Below are 23,917 nucleotides of genomic sequence, written 5' to 3'. Positions count from 1 at the left end.
GCTGTGTTGTCTCAGTGGTTCCAGGCTGTGTTGTGTCTCAGTGGTTCCAGGCTGTGCTGGGTAAAGAGGTAGTCTAACAGCTGTGTTGTGTCTCAGTTGTTCCAGGCTGTGCTGGGTAAAGAGGTAGTCTAACAGCTGTGTTGTGTCCCAGTGGTTCCAGGCTGTGTTGTCCCAGTGGTTCCAGGCTGTGCTGGGTAAAGAGGTAGTCTAACAGCTGTGTTGTCTCAGTGGTTCCAGGCTGTGTTGTGTCTCAGTGGTTCCAGGCTGTGCTGGGTAAAGAGGTAGTCTAACAGCTGTGTGTTGTCTCAGTGGTTCCAGGCTGTGCTGGGTAAAGAGGACATCCTGCCAGACTCAGTGAGGACTCTGATCAACACCAACTATGATCCAGTCTATCAGTTACACCAGGCCTTCCTCAAGGAGGTGGAGCAGAGGCTGCAGCAATGGTGAGGAGTGGATGGGTGTGTATGGGTGTGGTGTGGGTGGGGGGATGTGTGTGTGTGTGTGTGTGTGTGTGTGTGTGTGTGTTTTGTGGGTGTGTGGGTGGGGGGATGTGTGTGTGTGCGGGTGGGGGGATGTGTGTGTGTGTGTGTGTGTTGTGGGTGTGTGTGGGTGTGTTGAGAGTGTGTGTGTGTGTGTGTACGTCCAGGTTTTCAGCACCACTCTTCAGTGAGTCACTACAGCAGCCGGTCATACAGGACTGATCATCATCAGAGACCCCTGGTGGCCGACCCATCAGACCCTGGTGGCCGACCCATCAGACCCTGGTGGATGACCCATCAGAGACCCCTGGTGGACGACCCATCAGAGACCCCTGGTGGACGACCCATCAGAGACCCTGGTGGACGACCCATCAGAGACCCCGGTGGACGACCCATCAGAGACCCCGGTGGACGACCCATCAGAGACCCCGGTGGACGACCCATCAGAGACCCCGGTGGACGACCCATCAGAGACCCCGGTGGACGACCCATCAGACCCCGGTGGACGACCCATCAGACCCCGGTGGACGACCCATCAGACCCCGGTGGACGACCCATCAGAGACCCCGGTGGACGACCCATCAGACCCCGGTGGACGACCCATCAGACCCCGGTGGACGACCCATCAGACCCCGGTGTACGACCCATCAGACCCCTGGTGTACGACCCATCAGAGACCCTGGTGGACGACCCATCAGACCCCCGGGTGTACGACCCATCAGAGACCCCCGGGTGTACGACCCATCAGAGACCCCCGGGTGTACGACCCATCAGAGACTCCCGGGTGTACGACCCATCAGAGACCCCCGGGTGGACGACCCATCAGAGACCCCCGGGTGGACGACCCATCAGAGACCCCCGGGTGGACGACCCATCAGAGACCCCCGGGTGGACGACCCATCAGAGACCCCCGGGTGGACGACCCATCAGAGACCCCCGGGTGGACGACCCATCAGAGACTCCCGGCTGGACGACCCATCAGACCCCCGGCTGGACGACCCATCAGAGACCCCGGCGGACGACCCATCAGAGACCCCGGCGGACGACCCATCAGAGACCCCGGCGGACGACCCATCAGAGACCCCGGTGGACGACCCATCAGAGACCCCGGTGGACGACCCATCAGAGACCCCGGTGGACGACCCATCAGAGACCCCGGTGGACGACCCATCAGAGACCCCGGTGGACGACCCATCAGAGACCCCTGGTGGACGACCCATCAGAGACCCCTGGTGGACGACCCATCAGAGACCCCTGGTGGACGACCCATCAGAGACCCCTGGTGGACGACCCATCAGAGACCCCTGGTGGACGACCCATCAGAGACCCCTGGTGGACGACCCATCAGAGACCCCTGGTGGACGACCCATCAGAGACCCCTGGTGGACGACCCATCAGAGACCCCTGGTGGACGACCCATCAGAGACCCCTGGTGGACGACCCATCAGAGACCCCTGGTGGACGACCCATCAGAGACCCCTGGTGGACGACCCATCAGAGACCCCTGGTGGACGACCCATCAGAGACCCCTGGTGGACGACCCATCAGAGACCCCTGGTGGATGACCCATCAGAGACCCCTGGTGGATGACCCATCAGAGACCCCTGGTGGATGACCCATCAGAGACCCCTGGTGGATGACCCATCAGAGACCCCTGGTGGATGACCCATCAGAGACCCCTGGTGGATGACCCATCAGAGACCCCTGGTGGATGACCCATCAGAGACCCCTGGTGGATGACCCATCAGAGACCCCTGGTGGACGACCCATCAGAGACCCCGGTGGACGACCCATCAGAGACCCCTGGTGGCCGACCCATCAAAAACCATGGTGGACGACCCATCAGACCCTGGTGTATAACCCATCAGACCCCGGTGGCCGACCCATCAGAGACAGACCTAGTGAATACCGCTCCTCTGAGAGGACAGACCTAGTGAATACCGCTCCTCTGAGTGGACAGACCTAGTGAATACTGCTCCTCTGAGAGGACAGACCTACTGAATACTGCTCCTCTGAGAGGACAGACCTAGTGAATACTGCTCCTCTGAGTGGACAGACCTAGTGAATACTGCTCCTCTGAGAGGACAGACCTAGTGAATACTGCTCCTCTGAGAGGACAGACCTAGTGAATACCGCTCCTCTGAGTGGACAGACCTAGTGAATACTGCTCCTCTGAGAGGACAGACCTACTGAATACTGCTCCTCTGAGAGGACAGACCTAGTGAATACTGCTCATCTGAGTGGACAGACCTAGTGAATACTGCTCCTCTGAGAGGACAGACCTACTGAATACTGCTCCTCTGAGAGGACAGACCTACTGAATACCGCTCATCTGAGAGGACAGACCTAGTGAATACCGCTCCTCTGAGTGGACAGACCTAGTGAATACCGCTCCTCTGAGAGGACAGACCTACTGAATACTGCTCATCTGAGTGGACAGACCTAGTGAATACTGCTCCTCTGAGAGGACAGACCTAGTGAATACTGCTCCTCTGAGAGGACAGACCTAGTGAATACCGCTCCTCTGAGTGGACAGACCTAGTGAATACCGCTCCTCTGAGAGGACAGACCTACTGAATACTGCTCATCTGAGTGGACAGACCTAGTGAATACTGCTCCTCTGAGAGGACAGACCTAGTGAATACTGCTCCTCTGAGAGGACAGACCTACTGAATACTGCTCATCTGAGAGGACAGACCTACTGAATACTGCTCCACTACCCCATCTGCTGGTGGAGCTGTGTAACTACGTCGAGTAGCTCAGTGTTCTCCAGTAGGTACATGTGGCACATCTACATGTGGGTTGGAGAATCTCAGGAATGCAGTCAACGTGTCATAACTCTCTCAACCACTCACAGCAAGGGTTTGATCTTCTCCCGGGGATTGATGCTTCTCAGCTGTTAATCACGCTGTTGCAATGTGGTTTCAATTAGAGATGGACAGATGGGTTACTGAATGAGTGATGTTGTTCCTCCACTTGCCCCTCACTATGGTGTCACTGAGAGAGGGGGTGAAACGTCTGTCTGTCTCCTGCAGGGTTAGGCTTAGAAGCAGGTAACCATGTTGATTTCTCTCTGTCACCAGGGAGGGCCGGTCCAACGCCCACATTAAAGGAGACTACCAGCGTGTCGGTGACGTCATGCTGAAGAACATTCAGGGGTTAAAGGTACAGCAGACTCGGATATCGTTCCTGCCCTTCAACATGTCCTCAGAGTAATGACCTGTGGGTTATAGGTGAAGTTACAGCCATCTGATGAATATCTAGGAGTATCGCATGGGGTTGATCATGATAATCACATGGGGTTGGCATCTATACAGTAGCAGCTAACCTCTACATCTTCCTAACCTACCCCTCTCCTCTCTCTCTAACCCCTACATCTTCCTAACCTACCCCTCTCCTCTCTCTCTAACCCCTACATCTTCTACCTAACCTACCCCTCTCCTCTCTCTCTAACCCCTACATCATCTACCTAACCTACCCCTCTCTTCTGTCCCTAACCCCTACATCTTCTACCTAACCTACCCCTCTCCTCTCTCCCTAACCCCTACATATTCTACCTAACCTACCCCTCTCCTCTCTCCCTAACCCCTACATCTCTACCTAACCTACTCCTCTCCTCTCTCTCTAACCCCTCTCCTCTCTCTCTAACCCCTACATCTTCTACCTAGTCTACCCCTCTCATCTCTCTCTAACCCCTACATCTTCTACCTAGCCTACCCCTCTCCTCTCTCTCTAACCCCTCCTCTCTCTCTAACCTACCCCTCTCCTCTCTCTCTAACCCCTACATCTTCTACCTAACCTACCCCTCTCCTCTCTCTCTAACCCCTCTCCTCTCTCTCTAACCCCTACATATTCTACCTAGTCTACCCCTCTCATCTCTCTCTAACCCCTACATCTTCTACCTAGCCTACCCCTCTCCTCTCTCTCTAACCCCTCCTCTCTCTCTAACCTACCCCTCTCCTCTCTCTCTAACCCCTACATCTTCTACCTAACCTACCCCTCTCCTCTCTCTCTAACCCCTACATCTTCTACCTAACCTACCCCTCTCATCTCTCTCTCTAACCCCTACATCTTCTACCTAACCTACCCCTCTCCTCTCTCTCTAACCACTACATCTTCTATCTAACCTACCCCTCTCCTCTCTCTCTAACCCCTACATCTTCTATCTAACCTACCCCTCTCCTCTCTCTCTAACCCCTACATCTTCTACCTAGCCTACCCCTCTCCTCTCTCTCTAACCCCTCTCCTCTCTCTCTAACCTACCCCTCTCCTCTCTCTCTAACCCCTACATCTTCTACCTAACCTACCCCTCTCCTCTCTCTCTAACCCCTACATCTTCTATCTAACCTACCCCTCTCCTCTCTCTCTAACCCCTACATCTTCTACCTAACCTACCCCTCTCCTCTCTCTCTAACCCCTACATTTTCTATCTAACCTACCCCTCTCCTCTCTCTCTAACCCCTACATCTTCTACCTAACCTACCCCTCTCCTCTCTCTCTAACCCCTACATCTTCTATCTAACCTACCCCTCTCCTCTCTCTCTAACCCCTACATCTTCTACCTAGCCTACCCCTCTCCTCTCTCTAACCCCTACATCTTCTACCTAACCTACCCCTCTCCTCTCTCTCTAACCCCTACATCTTCTATCTAACCTACCCCTCTCCTCTCTCTCTAACCCCTACATCTTCTACCTAACCTACTCCTCTCCTCTCTCTCTAACCTACCCCTCTCCTCTCTCTCTAACCCCTACATTTTCTATCTAACCTACCCCTCTCCTCTCTCTCTAACCCCTACATCATCTACCTAACCTACCCCTCTCCTCTCTCTCTAACCCCTACATCTTCTATCTAACCTACCCCTCTCCTCTCTCTCTAACCCCTACATCTTCTACCTAGCCTACCCCTCTCCTCTCTCTAACCCCTACATCTTCTACCTAACCTACCCCTCTCCTCTCTCTCTAACCCCTACATCTTCTATCTAACCTACCCCTCTCCTCTCTCTAATCCCTACATCGTCTACCTAACCTACCCCTCTCCTCTGTCCCTAACCCCTACATCTTCTACCTAACCTACCCCTCTCCTCTCTCTCTAACCCCTACATCTTCTACCTAACCTACCCCTCTCCTCTCTGCCCCAGCAGCAGTTGACGTCCCTCCTGCAGCGTCACGGTGAGGTGTTGGTTGAGTTGGAGCGTTCGTGCCGTGCCTCCCAGCGGCTGCAGGAGTTGTGTCGAGAGTTTGAGCAGCAGAAGGTGTGTTACCTGTCCCTGAACATGTTCCTGCTACGCCCCCTGCATCGTCTGCTGCACTACAAACTGATTCTGGAGAGACTCTGCAAACACTACCCCCCCACACACCAAGACTTCAGAGACAGCAGAGGTAGGACCCTGCTCCTCTAGTTGTCTAGTTCATATCTCAGAGAGAACCCTGCTCCTCTAGTTGTCTAGTTAATATCTCAGAGAGAACCCTGCTCCTCTAGTTGTCTAGTTAATATCTCAGAGAGAACCCTGCTCCTCTAGTTAATATCTCAGAGAGAACCCTGCTCCTCTAGTTGTCTAGTTAATATCTCAGAGAGAACCCTCCTCCTCTAGTTGTCTAGTTAATATCTCAGAGAGAACCCTGCTCCTCTAGTTGTCTAGTTAATATCTCAGAGAACCCTGCTCCTCTAGTTGTCTAGTTAATATCTCAGAGAGAACCCTGCTCCTCTAGTTGTCTAGTTAATATCTCAGAGAGAGAACCCTGCTCCTCTAGTTGTCTAGTTAATATCTCAGAGAGAACCCTGCTCCTCTAGTTGTCTAGTTAATATCTCAGAGAGAACCCTCCTCCTCTAGTTGTCTAGTTAATATCTCAGAGAGAACCCTGCTCCTCTAGTTGTCTAGTTAATATCTCAGAGAGAACCCTGCTCCTCTAGTTGTCTAGTTAATATCTCAGAGAGAGAACCCTGCTCCTCTAGTTGTCTAGTTAATATCTCAGAGAGAGAACCCTGCTCCTCTAGTTGTCTAGTTAATATCTCAGAGAGAGAACCCTGCTCCTCTAGTTGTCTAGTTAATATCTCAGAGAGAACCCTGCTCCTCTAGTTAATATCTCAGAGAGAACCCTGCTCCTCTAGTTGTCCTAGTTAATATCTCAGAGAGAACCCTCCTCCTCTAGTTGTCTAGTTAATATCTCAGAGAACCCTGCTCCTCTAGTTGTCTAGTTAATATCTCAGAGAGAACCCTGCTCCTCTAGTTGTCTAGTTAATATCTCAGAGAGAACCCTGCTCCTCTAGTTAATATCTCAGAGAGAACCCTCCTCCTCTAGTTGTCTAGTTAATATCTCAGAGAGAACCCTGCTCCTCTAGTTAATATCTCAGAGAACCCTGCTCCTCTAGTTAATATCTCAGAGAGAACCCTGCTCCTCTAGTTAATATCTCAGAGAGAGAACACTCCTCCTCTAGTTGTCTAGTTAATATCTCAGAGAGAGGACCCTGCTCCTCTAGTTGTCCTAGTTAATATCTCAGAGAGAACCCTCCTCCTCTAGTTGTCTAGTTAATATCTCAGAGAACCCTGCTCCTCTAGTTGTCTAGTTAATATCTCAGAGAACCCTGCTCCTCTAGTTAATATCTCAGAGAGAACCCTGCTCCTCTAGTTGTCTAGTTAATATCTCAGAGAACCCTGCTGTCACACCCTGGTCAAAGTATTTTGTGTTTATCTTTATTTATTTGGTCAGGCCAGGGTGTGGCATGGGTTTTTGTATGTGGTGTGTATGTGTGGGGATTGTAGCTAGTGGGGTGTTCTAGCTAAGTCTATGGCTGTCTGAAGTGGTTCTCAATCAGAGGCAGGTGTTTATCGTTGTCTCTGATTGGGAACCATATTTAGGCAGCCATATTCTTTGAGTTTGTCGTGGGTGATTGTCCTTAGTGTCCTTAGTGTTAGTTTGCACCAGTTTAGGCTGTTTCGGTTTTCATTACGTTTATTATTTTGCACTGTTTGTATTTGGATTCATGTTGCTATAGTCACAATAAACATGGATCGCAATCTACACGCCGCATTTTGGTCCGACTCTCCTTCTCATACGGAAAACCGTTACAGAATCACCCACCACAAAGGGACCAAGCAGCGTGTCAACAGGCAAGAACAGCCCAAAGTGGAGTACAGTATGGACTATACTTCTTGGGAGGAGATAGACAGGTGGGCGGTCGACCCAGGGAGAGTGCCGGAGCCCGCCTGGGATTCGATGGAGCAGTGCGCGGAAGGATATAGGAGAATGGAGTTTGCGAAGCAAGCAAGGCGGCGCGGACGGAGGCCCCATAGTCAGCCCCAAAAATTTCTTGGGGGGGGGCTCAGGGAGAGTGTGGCAGAGTCAGGAGCCAGACCTGAGCCAACTCTCCCTGTTTATCGTGAGGAGCCAAGGAGGAGACCAGAGCCGGTGTTGGAGGTGAGCGAAACAGAGACTGTGAAGGAGTTAATGGGGAAATTGGAGGAGAGAGAAATGAGGGAGTTGCTGTGTTGGTGTTTTAAACATGGAATTCGCCCGACGGAGCGTGTCGGGGATTTGATGGCACCTGGGTCAGCGCTCCATACTCGTCCTGAGGTGCGTGTTAGTCGGCTGGTTAAGATGGTGCCAGTCTCACGTACCAGGCCTCCTGTGCACCTCCCTAGCCTTGCACGTCCTGTGCCAGCACCGCTCTCAAGATCTCCAGTACGCCTTCACGGTCTAACCCATCCTGTGCCACCTCCACACCCCAGCCCTCCGGTAGCAGCTCCCCGCACCAGGCTTCCTGTGCGTGTCCTCGGCCCAGTACCACCAGTGCCAGCACCACGCATCAGGCCTATAGTGCGCCTCGCCTGTCCAGCGCTGTCGGAGCCCTCCTCCTCTCCAGCGCTGTCGGAGTCTCCCGCCTGTTTAGCGCTGTTAGAGCCTTCCTTCTCTACAGCGCTGCCGGAGTCTCCCGCCTGTTCAGAGCTGCCAGTTAGCATAGAGCTGCCAGTTAGCATAGAGCTGCCAGTTAGCATAGAGCTGCCAGTTAGCATAGAGCTGCCAGTTAGCATAGAGCTGCCAGTCTGCAAGGAGCTGCCAGTCTGCAAGGAGCTGCCAGTCTGCATAGAGCTGCCAGTCTGTAAGGAGCTGCCAGTCTGCAAGGAGCCGCCAGAGCTGCCTGTCTGCAGGATGCCGCCAAAGCTGCCAGTCTGCAAGGAGCCGCCAGAGCTGCCAGTCTGCAAGGAGCCGCCAGAGCTGCTAGTCAGCATGGAGCAGCCAGGGCCGCCAGTCAGCATGGAGCAGCCAGGGCCGCCAGTCAGCATGGAGCAGCCAGTCAGCATGGAGCAGCCAGTCAGCATGGAGCAGCCAGAACAGCCAGTCAGCATGGAGCAGCCAGAGCTGCCAGTCAGCATGGAGCAGCCAGTCAGCATGGAGCAGCCAGAGCTGCCAGTCAGCATGGAGCAGCCAGTCAGCATGGAGCAGCCAGAGCTGCCAGTCAGCATGGAGCAGCCAGTCAGCATGGAGCAGCCAGAGCTGCCAGTCAGCATGGAGCAGCCAGTCAGCATGGAGCAGCCAGAGCTGCCAGTCATCATGGAGCAGCCAGTCAGCATGGAGCAGCCAGATCTGCCAGTCGACCAGACTCTTCCAGATCTGCCAGTCGACCAGACTCTTCCAGATCTGCCAGTCGACCAGACTCTCCCAGATCTGCCAGTCGACCAGACTCTTCCAGATCTGCCAGTCGACCAGAATCTTCCAGATCCGCCAGTCGACCAGAATCTTCCAGATCCGCCAGTCGACCAGAATCTTCCAGATCCGCCAGTCGACCAGACTCTTCCAGATCCGCCAGTCGACCAGACTCTTCCAGATCCGCCAGTCGACCAGACTCTTCCAGATCTGCCAGTCGACCAGACTCTTCCAGATCTGCCAGTCGACCAGACTCTTCCAGATCTGCCAGTCGACCAGACTCTTCAAGATCTGCCAGTCGACCAGACTCTTCAAGATCTGCCAGTCGACCAGACTCTTCCAGATCTGCCAGTCAGCCAGGATCTGCCAGTCAGCCAGGATCTGCCGAAACCACCAGCCAGCCAGGTAGATTCATCAACCTGCCTGAGCTTCCTCTCACTCCTGAGCTTCCTCTCACTCCTGAGCTTCCCCTCAGTCCCGAGCTGCCTCAGTCCCGAGCTGCCCCTCAGTCCCGATCTGCTCCTCAGTCCAGTGGGGTTCTGGGTGAGGACTACTAGGCCATGGTCGGCGGCGAGGGTGGACTATCCAGGGACGCGAGGAGAAGGGACTAAGACATTGATTGAGTGGGGTCCACGTCCCGCACCGGAGCCGCCACCATGGACAGACGCCCACCCGGACCCTCCCTATTGTTTTGAGGTGCGTTCGGGAGTCCGCACCTTAGGGGGGGGGTTCTGTCACACCCTGGTCAAAGTATTTTGTGTTTATCTTTATTTATTTGGTCAGGCCAGGGTGTGGCATGGGTTTTTGTATGTGGTGTGTATGTGTGGGGATTGTAGCTAGTGGGGTGTTCTAGCTAAGTCTATGGCTGTCTGAAGTGGTTCTCAATCAGAGGCAGGTGTTTATCGTTGTCTCTGATTGGGAACCATATTTAGGCAGCCATATTCTTTGAGTTTGTCGTGGGTGATTGTCCTTAGTGTCCTTAGTGTTAGTTTGCACCAGTTTAGGCTGTTTCGGTTTTCATTACGTTTATTATTTTGCACTGTTTGTATTTGGATTCATGTTGCTATAGTCACAATAAACATGGATCGCAATCTACACGCCGCATTTTGGTCCGACTCTCCTTCTCATACGGAAAACCGTTACACCTGCTCCTCTAGTTGTCTAGTTAATATCTCAGAGAGAGAACCCTGCTCCTCTAGTTGTCTAGTTAATATCTCAGAGAGAGAACCCTCCTCCTCTAGTTGTCTAGTTAATATCTCAGAGAACCCTGCTCCTCTAGTTGTCTAGTTAATATCTCAGAGAGAGGACCCTCCTCCTCTAGTTGTCTAGTTAATATCTCAGAGAGAACCCTGCTCCTCTAGTTGTCTAGTTAATATCTCAGAGATAACCCTGCTCCTCTAGTTGTCTAGTTAATATCTCAGATAGAACCCTGCTCCTCTAGTTGTCTAGTTAATATCTCAGAGAGAGAACCCTGCTCCTCTAGTTAATATCTCAGAGAGAACCCTGCTCCTCTAGTTGTCTAGTTAATATCTCAGAGAGAACCCTGCTCCTCTAGTTGTCCTAGTTAATATCTCAGAGAGAACCCTCCTCCTCGAGTTGTCTAGTTAATATCTCAGAGAGAGAACCCTGCTCCTCTAGTTAATATCTCAGAGAGAACCCTGCTCCTCTAGTTGTCTAGTTAATATCTCAGAGAACCCTGCTCCTCTAGTTGTCTAGTTAATATCTCAGAGAGAACCCTCCTCCTCTAGTTGTCTAGTTAATATCTCAGAGAGAACCCTGCTCCTCTAGTTAATATCTTAGAGAACCCTGCTCCTCTAGTTGTCTAGTTAATATCTCAGAGAACCCTGCTCCTCTAGCTGGTATATCAGAGATGGTGTGTGTTAGAGAGAGAACCCTGCTCCTCTAGTTGTCTAGTTAATATCTCAGAGAACCCTGCTCCTCTAGTTGTCTAGTTATTATCTGAGAGAACCCTGCTCCTCTAGTTGTCTAGTTAATATCTCAGAGAACCCTGCTCCTCTAGCTGGTATATCAGAGATGGTGTGTGTTAGAGAGAGAACCCTGCTCCTCTAGTTGATATATCAGAGATGGTGTGTGTTAGAGAGAGAACACTCCTCCTCTAGCTGATATTTCAGAGATGGTGTGTGTACTAACACTCCTCCTCTAGCTGCCCTAGCTGATGTATCAGAGATGGTGTGTGTACTTACATCAGCTAGGGCAGCTAGAGGAGTGTATCAGAGATGGTGTGTGTACTAACACTCCTCCTCTAGCTGATATATCAGAGATGGTGTGTGTACTAACACTCCTCCTCTAGCTGCCCTAGCTGATATATCAGAGATGGTGTGTGTACTTACACTCCTCCTCTAGCTGATATATCAGAGATGGTGTGTGTTAGAGAGAGAACACTCCTCCTCTAGCAGATACATCAGAGATGGTGTGTGTTAGAGAGAGAACACTCCTCCTCTAGCTGATGTATCAGAGATGGTGTGTGTTAGAGAGAGAACACTCCTCCTCTAGCTGGTATATCAGAGATGGTGTGTGTACTAACACTCCTCCTCTAGCTGCCCTGGCTGATGTATCAGAGATGGTGTGTGTACTAACACTCCTCCTCTAGCTGCCCTGGCTGATGTATCAGAGATGGTGTGTGTACTAACACTCCTCCTCTACCTGCCCTAGCTGATGTATCAGAGATGGTGTGTGTACTTACTCATCCTCCAGCTGATATATCAGAGATGGTTTGTGTACTAACACTCCTCCTCTAGCTGATATATCAGAGATGGTGTGTGTACTTACACTCCTCCTCTAGCTGCCCTAGCTGATATATCAGAGATGGTGTGTGTACTTACACTCCTCCTCTAGCTGCCCTAGCTGATATATCAGAGATGGTGCTGCAGCTTCAGGGAACCATGATGAAGATGGAGAACATCCAGAAGCTTCTAGAACTGAAGAAAGATCTGACAGGCATCCAGGACCTGGCTATACCTGGCAGGGTAAGAGAACAGTTTTCCCTGGCTTTGCTTTGAGAAGTATTATACTGATTCATTCCAAGTTGTAGTACATCAGTCCTCATGTTGTCCTTTAGTGTATCTAACTTCCAGACATTCGTTGTTCATTGTTTCCTCTGTGTTGTTTCTGTAACCCATCCAGGAGTTTATCAGACTGGGCTGTCTCAGTAAGCTCTCAGGGAAAGGACTACAGCAAAGAATGTTCTTCCTGGTTAGTCATTACTTCCTACTTCCTGTCACATGACTCCTCTGCTCCTCACTCACCCTATCCCTCTCGGTGTTCCTCCCTCCCTCTCTTCTCCTCCACTTCAGTGATGTCTCATTATATCTCAAATCAAATCAAATTTATTTATATAGCCCTTCGTACATCAGCTGATATCTCAAAGTGCTGTACAGAAACCCAGCCTAAAACCCCAAACAGCAAGCAATGCAGGTGTAGAAGCACGGTGGCTAGGAAAAACTCCCTAGAAAGGCCAAAACCTAGGAAGAAACCTAGAGAGGAACCAGGCTATGTGGGGTGGCCAGTCCTCTTCTGGCTGTGCCGGGTGGAGATTATAACAAAACATGGTCAAGATGTTCAAATGTTCATAGATGACCAGCATGGTCGAATAATAATAAGGCAGAATAGTTGAAACTGGAGCAGCAGCACAGTCAGGTGGACTGGGGACAGCAAGGAGTCATCATGTCAGGTATTCCTGGGGCATGGTCAGGTATTCCTGGGGCATGGTCCTAGGGCTCAGGTCCTCCGAGAGAGAGAAAGAAAGAGAGAATTAGAGAGAGCATCTCTGTGTTCCTCCCTCCCTCTGTCCTCCAGTTCAGTGATGTCTCATTATATCTCTGTGTTCCTTCCTCCCTCTCTCCTCCTCCAGTTCAGTGATTCCCTGGTGTACACCAGCAGAGGTATGACAGCAGACAACCAGTTCAAAGTTCACGGCCAGCTGCCTCTCTACGGCATGACAGTAAGAGTCTCCAGAACCTGAACCATAACATTATGGGCCAGTTTCCTGGACACACATTAAGCCTCGTCCTAAAACGCCAGATATATAGAGAAAACATTTATTCCAGGATTAGACTTAATGTGTGTCCGGGAAGCTGGCCCCATGCTGTTAGCTTCAGATAACATAACACAGCTGTGAATTAGTAGAGGTCACTCTCCTCTGATCCAACCCGTGTCTGTGTCCTCAGATCAGGGAGAGTGAGGATGAGTGGGGAGTTCCTCATTCCTTCACTCTGTTTGGTCAGCGCCAGTCTGTCGTCGTGGCAGCAAGGTACAAGTGTTCTAGATGTGTTCTGGGTGTTATTCAGTTTTCTAGATGTTTAGGGTGTTTTACAGTTTTCTATATGTTTATGGGTGTTTTACAGTTTTCTAGATGTTTTAGGGTGTTTTAGAATGTTTCAGAGTGTTCCAGGGTGGTTTAGAGTGTTTTAGGGTTTTCCAGGGTGGTTTATAGTGTTTTAGGGTTTTCCAGGGTGGTTTAGAGTGTTTTAGGGTTTTCCAGGGTGGTTTAGTGTTTTAGGGTGTTCCAGGGTGGTTTAAGGTGTTCCAGGGTGGTTTAGAGTGTTTTAGGGTGTTCTAGAGCAGGGGTGTTAAACTCATTTAGCCCCAGGGGCCACATTCAGTCATCAGAGAGGTCTTAGCTGTGCATCTAACCCATGTCTGTACTCTGTACCTAGCTGTGTATCAGAGATGGTGAAATGGATGGAGGACATCAGGATGGCTGTAGTCCTGGTAGAGCAGAGTAACAGACCTTCTACTGATCTACTGTCCACCAGTCGATCAGACCGCAGTAAGTCTTGTACCTAACCCCTGACCCCTAGACCTGGTAGAGCAGAGTAACAGACCTTCTACTGATCTACTGTCCACCAGTCGATCAGACCGCAGTAAGTCTTGTACCTAACCCCTGACCCCTAGTCCTGGTAGAGCAGAGTAACAGACCTTCTACTGATCTACTGTCCACCAGTCGATCAGACCGCAGTAAGTCTTGTACCTGACCCCTGACCCCTAGACCTGGTAGAGCAGAGTAACAGACCTTCTACTGATCTACTGTCCACCAGTCGATCAGACCGCAGTAAGTCTTGTACCTAACCCCTGACCCCTAGACCTGGTAGAGCAGAGTAACAGACCTTCTACTGATCTACTGTCCACCAGTCGATCAGACCGCAGTAAGTCTTGTACCTAACCCCTGACCCCTAGACCTGGTAGAGCAGAGTAACAGACCTTCTACTGATCTACTGTCCACCAGTCAATCAGACCGCAGTAAGTCTTGTACCTAACCCCTGACCCCTAGTCCTGGTAGAGCAGAGTAACAGACCTTCTACTGATCTACTGTCCACCAGTCGATCAGACCGCAGTAAGTCTTGTAACTGACCCCTGACCCCTAGACCTGGTAGAGCAGAGTAACAGACCTTCTACTGATCTACTGTCCACCAGTCGATCAGACCGCAGTAAGTCTTGTACCTAACCCCTGACCCCTAGACCTGGTAGAGCAGAGTAACAGACCTTCTACTGATCTACTGTCCACCAGTCGATCAGACCGCAGTAAGTCTTGTAACTGACCCCTGACCCCTAGACCTGGTAGAGCAGAGTAACAGACCTTCTACTGATCTACTGTCCACCAGTCGATCAGACCGCAGTAAGTCTTGTACCTAACCCCTGACCCCTAGACCTGGTAGAGCAGAGTAACAGACCTTCTACTGATCTACTGTCCACCAGTCGATCAGACCGCAGTAAGTCTTGTACCTAACCCCTGACCCCTAGACCTGGTAGAGCAGAGTAACAGACCTTCTACTGATCTACTGTCCACCAGTCAATCAGACCGCAGTAAGTCTTGTACCTAACCCCTGACCCCTAGACCTGGTAGAGCAGAGTAACAGACCTTCTACTGATCTACTGTCCACCAGTCGATCAGACCGCAGTAAGTCTTGTACCTAACCCCTGACCCCTAGACCTGGTAGAGCAGAGTAACAGACCTTCTACTGATCTACTGTCCACCAGTCGATCAGACCGCAGTAAGTCTTGTACCTGACCCCTGACCCCTAGACCTGGTAGAGCAGAGTAACAGACCTTCTACTGATCTACTGTCCACCAGTCGATCAGACCGCAGTAAGTCTTGTACCTGACCCCTAGACCTGGTAGAGCAGAGTAACAGACCTTCTACTGATCTACTGTCCACCAGTCGATCAGACCGCAGTAAGTCTTGTACCTAACCCCTGACCCCTAGTCCTGGTAGAGCAGAGTAACAGACCTACTGATCTACTGTCCACCAGTCGATCAGACCGCAGTAAGTCTTGTACCTAACCCCTGACCCCTAGACCTGGTAGAGCAGAGTAACAGACCTTCTGCTGATCTACTGTCCACCAGTCGATCAGACCGCAGTAAGTCTTGTACCTAACCCCTGACCCCTAGACCTGGTAGAGCAGAGTAACAGACCTTCTACTGATCTACTGTCCACCAGTCGATCAGACCGCAGTAAGTCTTGTACCTGACCCCTGACCCCTAGACCTGGTAGAGCAGAGTAACAGACCTTCTACTGATCTACTGTCCACCAGTCGATCAGACCGCAGTAAGTCTTGTACCTAACCCCTGACCCCTAGACCTGGTAGAGCAGAGTAACAGACCTTCTACTGATCTACTGTCCACCAGTCGATCAGACCGCAGTAAGTCTTGTACCTAACCCCTGACCCCTAGACCTGGTAGAGCAGAGTAACAGACCTTCTACTGATCTACTGTCCACCAGTCGATCAGACCGCAGTAAGTCTTGTACCTAACCCCTGACCCCTAGTCCTGGTAGAGCAGAGTAACAGACCTTCTACTGATCTACTGTCCACCAGTCGATCAGACCGCAGTAAGTCTTGTACCTAACCCCTGACCCCTAGTCCTGGTAGAGCAGAGTAACAGACCTTCTACTGATCTACTGTCCACCAGTCAATCAGACCGCAGTAAGTCTTGTACCTAACCCCTGACCCCTAGACCTGGTAGAGCAGAGTAACAGACCTTCTACTGATCTACTGTCCACCAGTCGATCAGACTGTAGTAAGTCATAGTACCTGACCCCTAGACCTGGCTGAACAGATGAATGGTCTTTCCTCTGATTTACAGTCCACCAGTCGATCTGACCGCAGTAAATCACACTACCTACTGCTACTACTTCTACAGGTGGAGTTAAAGGGCCCACAGCAGCCATGAACAGCCCTAACCTAACCTTCCCACAGAGTACAGGCTGAGTCCTACCTAATCTTCCCACAGAGTACAGGCTGAGTCCTAACTAACCTAACCTTCCCACAGAGTACAGGCTGAGTCCTAACTAACCTAACCTACCCACAGAGTACACGCTGAGTCCTACCTAACCTTCCCACAGAGTACAGGCTGAGTCCTAACTAACCTAACCTTCCCACAGAGTACAGGCTGAGCCCTAACTAACCTAACCTTCCCACAGAGTACAGGCTGAGTCCTAACTAACCTAACCTTCCCACAGAGTACACGCTGAGTCCTACCTAATCTTCCCACAGAGTACAGGCTGAGTCCTAACTAACCTAACCTTCCCACAGAGTACAGGCTGAGTCCTAACTAACCTAACCTACCCACAGAGTACACGCTGAGTCCTACCTAACCTTCCCACAGAGTACAGGCTGAGTCCTAACTAACCTAACCTTCCCACAGAGTACAGGCTGAGCCCTAACTAACCTAACCTTCCCACAGAGTACAGGCTGAGTCCTAACTAACCTAACCTTCCCACAGAGTACAGGCTGAGTCCTAACTAACCTAACCTTCCCACAGAGTACAGGCTGAGTCCTAACTAACCTAACCTTCCCACAGAGTACAGGCTGAGCCCTAACTAACCTAACCTTCCCACAGAGTACAGGCTGAGTCATAACTAACCTAACCTTCCCACAGAGTACAGACTGAGTCCTAACTAACCTAACCTTCCCACAGAGTACAGGCTGAGTCCTAACTAACCTAACCTACCCACAGAGTACACGCTGAGTCCTACCTAATCTTCCCACAGAGTACAGGCTGAGTCCTAACTAACCTAACCTTCCCACAGAGTACAGGCTGAGTCCTAACTAACCTAACCTTCCCACAGAGTACACGCTGAGTCCTACCTAACCTTCCCACAGAGTACAGGCTGAGTCCTAACTAACCTAACCATCCCACAGAGTACAGGCTGAGTCCTAACTAACCTAACCTTCCCACAGAGTACAGGCTGAGTCCTAACTAACCTAACCTTCCCACAGAGTACAGGCTGAGTCCTAACTAACCTAACCTTCCCACAGAGTACAGGCTGAGCCCTAACTAACCTAACCATCCCACAGAGTACAGGCTGAGTCCTAACTAACCTAACCTTCCCACAGAGTACAGACTGAGTCCTAACTAACCTAACCTTCCCACAGAGTACAGGCTGAGCCCTAACCTGTCTTTACCTGGCCTGCAACACGACCAAACTGTATAGAAATGTGGCCTGCAACACAACCAAACTGTATAGAAATGTGGCCTGCAACACGACCAAACTGTATAGAAATGTGGCCTGCAACACGACCAAACTGTATAGAAATGTGGCCTGCAACACGACCAAACTGTATAGAAATGTGGCCTGCAACACAACCAAACTGTATAGAAATGTGGCCTGCAACACGACCAAACTGTATAGAAATGTGGCCTGCAACACGACCAAACTGTATATAAATGTGGCCTGCAACACGAACAAACTGTATAGAAATGTGGCCTGTAAAATGGACTTTGAGTCCATCAATTCACATGATCACTTCTCTTATTTAGGTTTTGTGACGAGGATGTTTTGTGCTACGAGAAACAACCTTCAACTTATCGGACCTGGGGGAAAGAATAGCTTGTCCTCTGTTTCTGTTCGTCAACACTTCATCAATTCCTCTTGCTGCTGTTCTCAGAGTCTCCAGAAGAGGGAGGTGTGGAGGCTGAGTCAGAGGAGGAGCTGAGTGCGTCTCGTAGCTCATTGGAGCGTCAGTCAGCACAGAGAGGAAACACGACGGTTCATGTCTGCTGGCACCGCAACACCTCTGTGTCCATGGTGGACTTTAGTGTGGCTGTGGAGGTACCTACCTGACCCACAGTACCGTCTAACCTCTCTGTTTCTGTCCAACCTCTCTGTTTCTGTCTAACCTCTCTGTCTTCTGTACCGACCTGACCCACAATACCGTCTAACCTCTCTGTCTTCTGTACCTACCTGACCCACAGTACCGTCTAACCTCTCTGTTTCTGTCTAACCTCTGTCTTCTGTACCTACCTGACCCACAGTACCGTCTAACCTCTCTGTTTCTGTCTAACCTCTGTCTTCTGTACCTACCTGACCCACAGTACCGTCTAACCTCTCTGTTTCTGTCTAACCTCTGTCTTCTGTACCTACCTGACCCACAGTACCGTCTAACCTCTCTGTTTCTGTCTAACCTCTCTGTCTTCTCTACCTGCCTGACCCACAGTACCGTCTAACCTCTCTGTTTCTGTCTAACCTCTCTGTCTTCTCTACCTACCTGACCCACAGTACTGGATATAACCTGGTACAGAGAGGTGTGTTATAACCTGATACAGAGAGGTGGGATATAACCTGATACAGAGAGGTGGGATATAACCTGATACAGAGAGGTGGGATATAACCTGATACAACCTGGTACAGAGAGGTGTGTTATAACCTGATACAGAGAGGTGGGATATAACCTGATGCAACCTGATACAGAGAGGTGGGATATAACCTGATACAGAGAGGTGGGATATAACCTGATACAACCTGATACAGAGAGGTGGGATATAACCTGGTACAGAGAGGTGGGATATAACCTGATATAACCTGATATAGAGGGGTGGGATATAACCTGATATAACCCGATACAGAGGGGTGGGATATAACCTGGTACAGAGAGGTGGGATATAACCTGATATAGAGAGGTGGGATATAACCTGATATAGAGAGGTGGGATATAACCTGATATAACCTGGTACAGAGAGGTGGGATATAACCTGATATAACCTGATACAGAGAGGTGGGATATAACCTGATACAGAGAGGTGGGATATAACCTGATACAGAGAGGTGGGGTATAACCTGATATAACCTGGTACAGAGAGGTGGGATATAACCTGATATAACCTGATACAGAGAGGTGGGCTATAACCTGGTACAGAGAGGTGGGATATAACCTGATATAACCTGATACAGAGCGGTGGGATATAACCTGATATAACCTGGTACAGAGAGGTGGGATATAACCTGATACAGAGAGGTGGGATATAACCTGATATAACCTGGTACAGAGAGGTGGGATATAACCTGATATAACCTGATATAGAGAGGTGGGATATAACCTGATACAGAGAGGTGGGATATAACCTGATACAACCTGATACAGAGAGGTGGGATATAACCTGATATAACCTGGTACAGAGAGGTGGGATATAACCTGATACAGAGAGGTGGGATATAACCTGATACAGAGAGGTGGGATATAACCTGATACAGAGAGGTGGGATATAACCTGATATAACCTGGTACAGAGAGGTGGGATATAACCTGATACAGAGAGGTGGGATATAACCTGATATAACCTGATACAGAGAGGTGGGATATAACCTGATACAGAGTGGTGGGATATAACCTGATATAACAACATTGTAACTTCAAGACCAGACAACCTGTGTTAATCTCTTTTGCTATTGGTTACTCCTGTTTTAATGTCTCTTCCTATTGGTCCTTTCTCCCCCTATCAGAACCAGTTATCAGGTAACCTGCTGAGGAAGTTTAAGAACAGTAATGGATGGCAGAAACTCTGGGTGGTCTTCACCAACTTCAGCCTGTTCTTCTACAAGTCACATCAGGTAAGGACTCTAACCTAACTCTAAACATACATCTAACCCGAACCTAAAACTAACTAGTATTTATTATGGGATGTAGTAGTCTCAAGGTCCTCTATAGGATGACTACCCTCTGGGTAGTGTATTATATAGTATTTATTATGGGATGCAGTAGTCTGAAGGTCTTCTATAGGATGACTACCCCCTGGGTAGTGTATTATATAGTATTTATTATGGGATGCAGTAGTCTGAAGGTCTTCTATAGGATGACTACCCTCTGGGTAGTGTATTATATAGTATTTATTATGGGATGCAGTAGTCTGAAGGTCTTCTATAGGATGACTACCCTCTGGGTAGTGTATTATATAGTATTTATTATGGGATGCAGTAGTCTGAAGGTCTTCTATAGGATGACTACCCTCTGGGTAGTGTATTATATAGTATTTATTATGGGATGCAGTAGTCTGAAGGTCTTCTATAGGATGACTACCCCCTGGGTAGTGTATTATATAGTATTTATTATGGGATGCAGTAGTCTCAAGGTCTTCTATAGGATGACTACCCTCTGGGTAGTGTATTATATAGTATTTATTATGGGATGCAGTAGTCTCAAGGTCTTCTATAGGATGACTACCCTCTGGGTAGTGTATTATATAGTATTTATTATGGGATGCAGTAGTCTCAAGGTCTTCTATAGGATGACTACCCCCTGGGTAGTGTATTATATAGTATTTATTATGGGATGCAGTAGTCTCAAGGTCTTCTATAGGATGACTACCCTCTGGGTAGTGTATTATATAGTATTTATTATGGGATGCAGTAGTCTCAAGGTCTTCTATAGGATGACTACCCTCTGGGTAGTGTATTATATAGTATTTATTATGGGATGCAGTAGTCTCAAGGTCTTCTATAGGATGACTACCCCCTGGGTAGTGTATTATATAGTATTTATTATGGGATGCAGTAGTCTCAAGGTCTTCTATAGGATGACTACCCTCTGGGTAGTGTATTATATAGTATTTCTTATGGGATGCAGTAGTCTCAAGGTCTTCTATAGGATGACTACCCTCTGGGTAGTGTATTATATAGTATTTCTTATGGGATGCAGTAGTCTAAAGGTCCTCTCTGTTCCCTATAGGATGACTACCCTCTGGCCAGCCTCCCGTTGCTAGGCTACTCATTGACGGTTCCCGCGGAGACAGAGAACATCCAGAAGGACTATGTTTTCAAGCTCCACTTCAAGTCTCATGTGTACTACTTCAGATCAGAGAGCCAGTACACCTTCCAGAGGTCAGTTCCCTTGGCAACCTGTTGTGTGGTGTTTGGTTGTGTTGTCACTTCAAGTCTCATGTACTACTTCAGATCAGAGAGCCAGTACACCTTCCAGAGGTCAGTTCCCTTGGCAACCTGTTGTGTGGTGTTTGGTTGTGTTGTCACTTCAAGTCTCATGTACTACTTCAGATCAGAGAGCCAGTACACCTTCCAGAGGTCAGTTCCCTTGGCAACCTGTTGTGTGGTGTTTGGTTGTGTTGTCACTTCAAGTCTCATGTACTACTTCAGATCAGAGAGCCAGTACACCTTCCAGAGGTCAGTTCCCTTGGCAACCTGTTGTGTGGTGTTTGGTTGTGTTGTCACTTCCAGTCTCATGTACTACTTCAGATCAGAGCCAGCCAGTGTTTTCAGTAGTGTGGTGTTGTCTTGTCTTCAGTGGTGTTGTCTTCAGTAGTGTGGTGTTGTCTTGTCTTCAGCAGTGTTGTCTTCGGTAGTGTGGTGTTGTCTTGTTGTCCTCAGTAGTGTTGTCTTGTTGTGTTCAGTAGTGTGGTGTTGTCTTCAGTAGTGTGGTGTTGTCTTGTTGTCTTCAGTAGTGTGGTGTTGTCTTCAGTAGTGTGGTGTTGTTGTCTTGTTGTCTTCAGCAGTGTTGTCTTCGGTAGTGTGGTGTTGTTGTCTTCAGCAGTGTGGTGTTGTCTTCAGCAGTGTGGTGTTGTCTTCAGCAGTGTGGTGTTGTCTTTGGTAGTGTTGTCTTCGGTAGTGTGGTGTTGTCTTCGGTAGTGTGGTGTTGTCTTCAGCAGTGTTGTCTTCGGTAGTGTGGTGTTGTCTTCGGTAGTGTGGTGTTGTCTTCGGTAGTGTGGTGTTGTCTTCGGTAGTGTGGTGTTGTCTTTGGTAGTGTGGTGTTGTCTTCAGCAGTGTGGTGTTGTCTTCAGCAGTGTGGTGTTGTCTTGTTGTCTTCAGCAGTGTTGTCTTCAGCAGTGTGGTGTTGTCTTCGGTAGTGTTGTCTTCGGTAGTGTGGTGTTGTCTTCGGTAGTGTGGTGTTGTCTTCGGTAGTGTGGTGTTGTCTTCGGTAGTGTGGTGTTGTCTTGTTGTCTTCAGTAGTTTGGTGATGTCTTGTCCTCAGTAGTGTGGTGTTGTCTTGTCTTCAGTAGTGTGGTGTTGTCCTCAGTAGTGTGGTGTTGTCTTCAGTAGTGTGGTGTTGTCTTCAGTAGTGTGGTGTTGTCTTCAGTAGTGTGGTGTTGACTTGTTGTCTTCAGTAGTGTGGTGTTGTCTTCAGTAGTGTTGTGTTGTCTTCAGTAGTGTGGTGTTGTCTTGTTGTCTTCAGTAGTGTAGTGTTGTCTTCAGTAGTGTAGTGTTGTCTTCAGTAGTGTAGTGTTGTCTTCAGTAGTGTGGTGTTGTCTTCAGTAGTGTGGTGTTGTCTTGTTGTCTTCAGTAGTGTGGTGTTGTCTTCAGTAGTGTGGTGTTGTTGTCTTGTTGTCTTCAGCAGTGTTGTCTTCGGTAGTGTGGTGTTGTTGTCTTCAGCAGTGTGGTGTTGTCTTCAGCAGTGTGGTGTTGTCTTCAGCAGTGTGGTGTTGTCTTTGGTAGTGTTGTCTTCGGTAGTGTGGTGTTGTCTTCGGTAGTGTGGTGTTGTCTTCAGCAGTGTTGTCTTCGGTAGTGTGGTGTTGTCTTCGGTAGTGTGGTGTTGTCTTCGGTAGTGTGGTGTTGTCTTCGGTAGTGTGGTGTTGTCTTTGGTAGTGTGGTGTTGTCTTCAGCAGTGTGGTGTTGTCTTCAGCAGTGTGGTGTTGTCTTGTTGTCTTCAGCAGTGTTGTCTTCAGCAGTGTGGTGTTGTCTTCGGTAGTGTTGTCTTCGGTAGTGTGGTGTTGTCTTCGGTAGTGTGGTGTTGTCTTCGGTAGTGTGGTGTTGTCTTCGGTAGTGTGGTGTTGTCTTGTTGTCTTCAGTAGTTTGGTGATGTCTTGTCCTCAGTAGTGTGGTGTTGTCTTGTCTTCAGTAGTGTGGTGTTGTCCTCAGTAGTGTGGTGTTGTCTTCAGTAGTGTGGTGTTGTCTTCAGTAGTGTGGTGTTGTCTTCAGTAGTGTGGTGTTGACTTGTTGTCTTCAGTAGTGTGGTGTTGTCTTCAGTAGTGTTGTGTTGTCTTCAGTAGTGTGGTGTTGTCTTGTTGTCTTCAGTAGTGTAGTGTTGTCTTCAGTAGTGTAGTGTTGTCTTCAGTAGTGTAGTGTTGTCCTCAGTAGTGTTGTCTTGTTGTGTTCAGTAGTGTGGTGTTGTCTTCAGTAGTGTGGTGTTGTCTTGTTGTCTTCAGTAGTGTGGTGTTGTCTTCAGTAGTGTGGTGTTGTTGTCTTGTTGTCTTCAGCAGTGTTGTCTTCGGTAGTGTGGTGTTGTTGTCTTCAGCAGTGTGGTGTTGTCTTCAGCAGTGTGGTGTTGTCTTCAGCAGTGTGGTGTTGTCTTTGGTAGTGTTGTCTTCGGTAGTGTGGTGTTGTCTTCGGTAGTGTGGTGTTGTCTTCAGCAGTGTTGTCTTCGGTAGTGTGGTGTTGTCTTCGGTAGTGTGGTGTTGTCTTCGGTAGTGTGGTGTTGTCTTCGGTAGTGTGGTGTTGTCTTTGGTAGTGTGGTGTTGTCTTCAGCAGTGTGGTGTTGTCTTCAGCAGTGTGGTGTTGTCTTGTTGTCTTCAGCAGTGTTGTCTTCAGCAGTGTGGTGTTGTCTTCGGTAGTGTTGTC

At 49.4% G+C, this 23,917-nt stretch overlaps 1 protein-coding gene across 2 annotated transcripts in view; it reads left to right on the top strand.

Moving 5' to 3' along the window:
- The window catches only part of LOC110513522 (FERM, ARHGEF and pleckstrin domain-containing protein 1), a 113,772-nt gene that overhangs the window by 87,363 nt on the left and 2,492 nt on the right, over positions 1 to 23,917 (top strand). Inside the window, exons 16-26 of one of the 2 annotated variants that reach the window (XM_036972579.1) lie at positions 310 to 443; positions 3,563 to 3,644; positions 5,620 to 5,857; positions 11,978 to 12,108; positions 12,266 to 12,334; positions 12,993 to 13,082; positions 13,309 to 13,391; positions 13,798 to 13,910; positions 18,028 to 18,191; positions 19,859 to 19,966; positions 21,081 to 21,232. In XM_036972579.1, coding sequence (XP_036828474.1) covers positions 310 to 443; positions 3,563 to 3,644; positions 5,620 to 5,857; positions 11,978 to 12,108; positions 12,266 to 12,334; positions 12,993 to 13,082; positions 13,309 to 13,391; positions 13,798 to 13,910; positions 18,028 to 18,191; positions 19,859 to 19,966; positions 21,081 to 21,232 — 1,364 coding nt within the window. Of the gene's footprint in view, positions 1 to 309; positions 444 to 3,562; positions 3,645 to 5,619; positions 5,858 to 11,977; positions 12,109 to 12,265; positions 12,335 to 12,992; positions 13,083 to 13,308; positions 13,392 to 13,797; positions 13,911 to 18,027; positions 18,192 to 19,858; positions 19,967 to 20,063; positions 20,666 to 21,080; positions 21,233 to 23,917 lie in introns of those variants that run through there. The other variant, XM_036972580.1, reaches the window with a different exon arrangement.

This window comes from Oncorhynchus mykiss, unplaced genomic scaffold (genome assembly GCF_013265735.2).
Source record: "Oncorhynchus mykiss isolate Arlee unplaced genomic scaffold, USDA_OmykA_1.1 un_scaffold_177, whole genome shotgun sequence".
NCBI classification, from domain to species: Eukaryota; Metazoa; Chordata; class Actinopteri; order Salmoniformes; family Salmonidae; genus Oncorhynchus; species Oncorhynchus mykiss.
The sequence above is the reverse complement of the archived record's forward strand: the minus strand, read 5'-3'. Positions and strand labels throughout refer to the sequence as shown.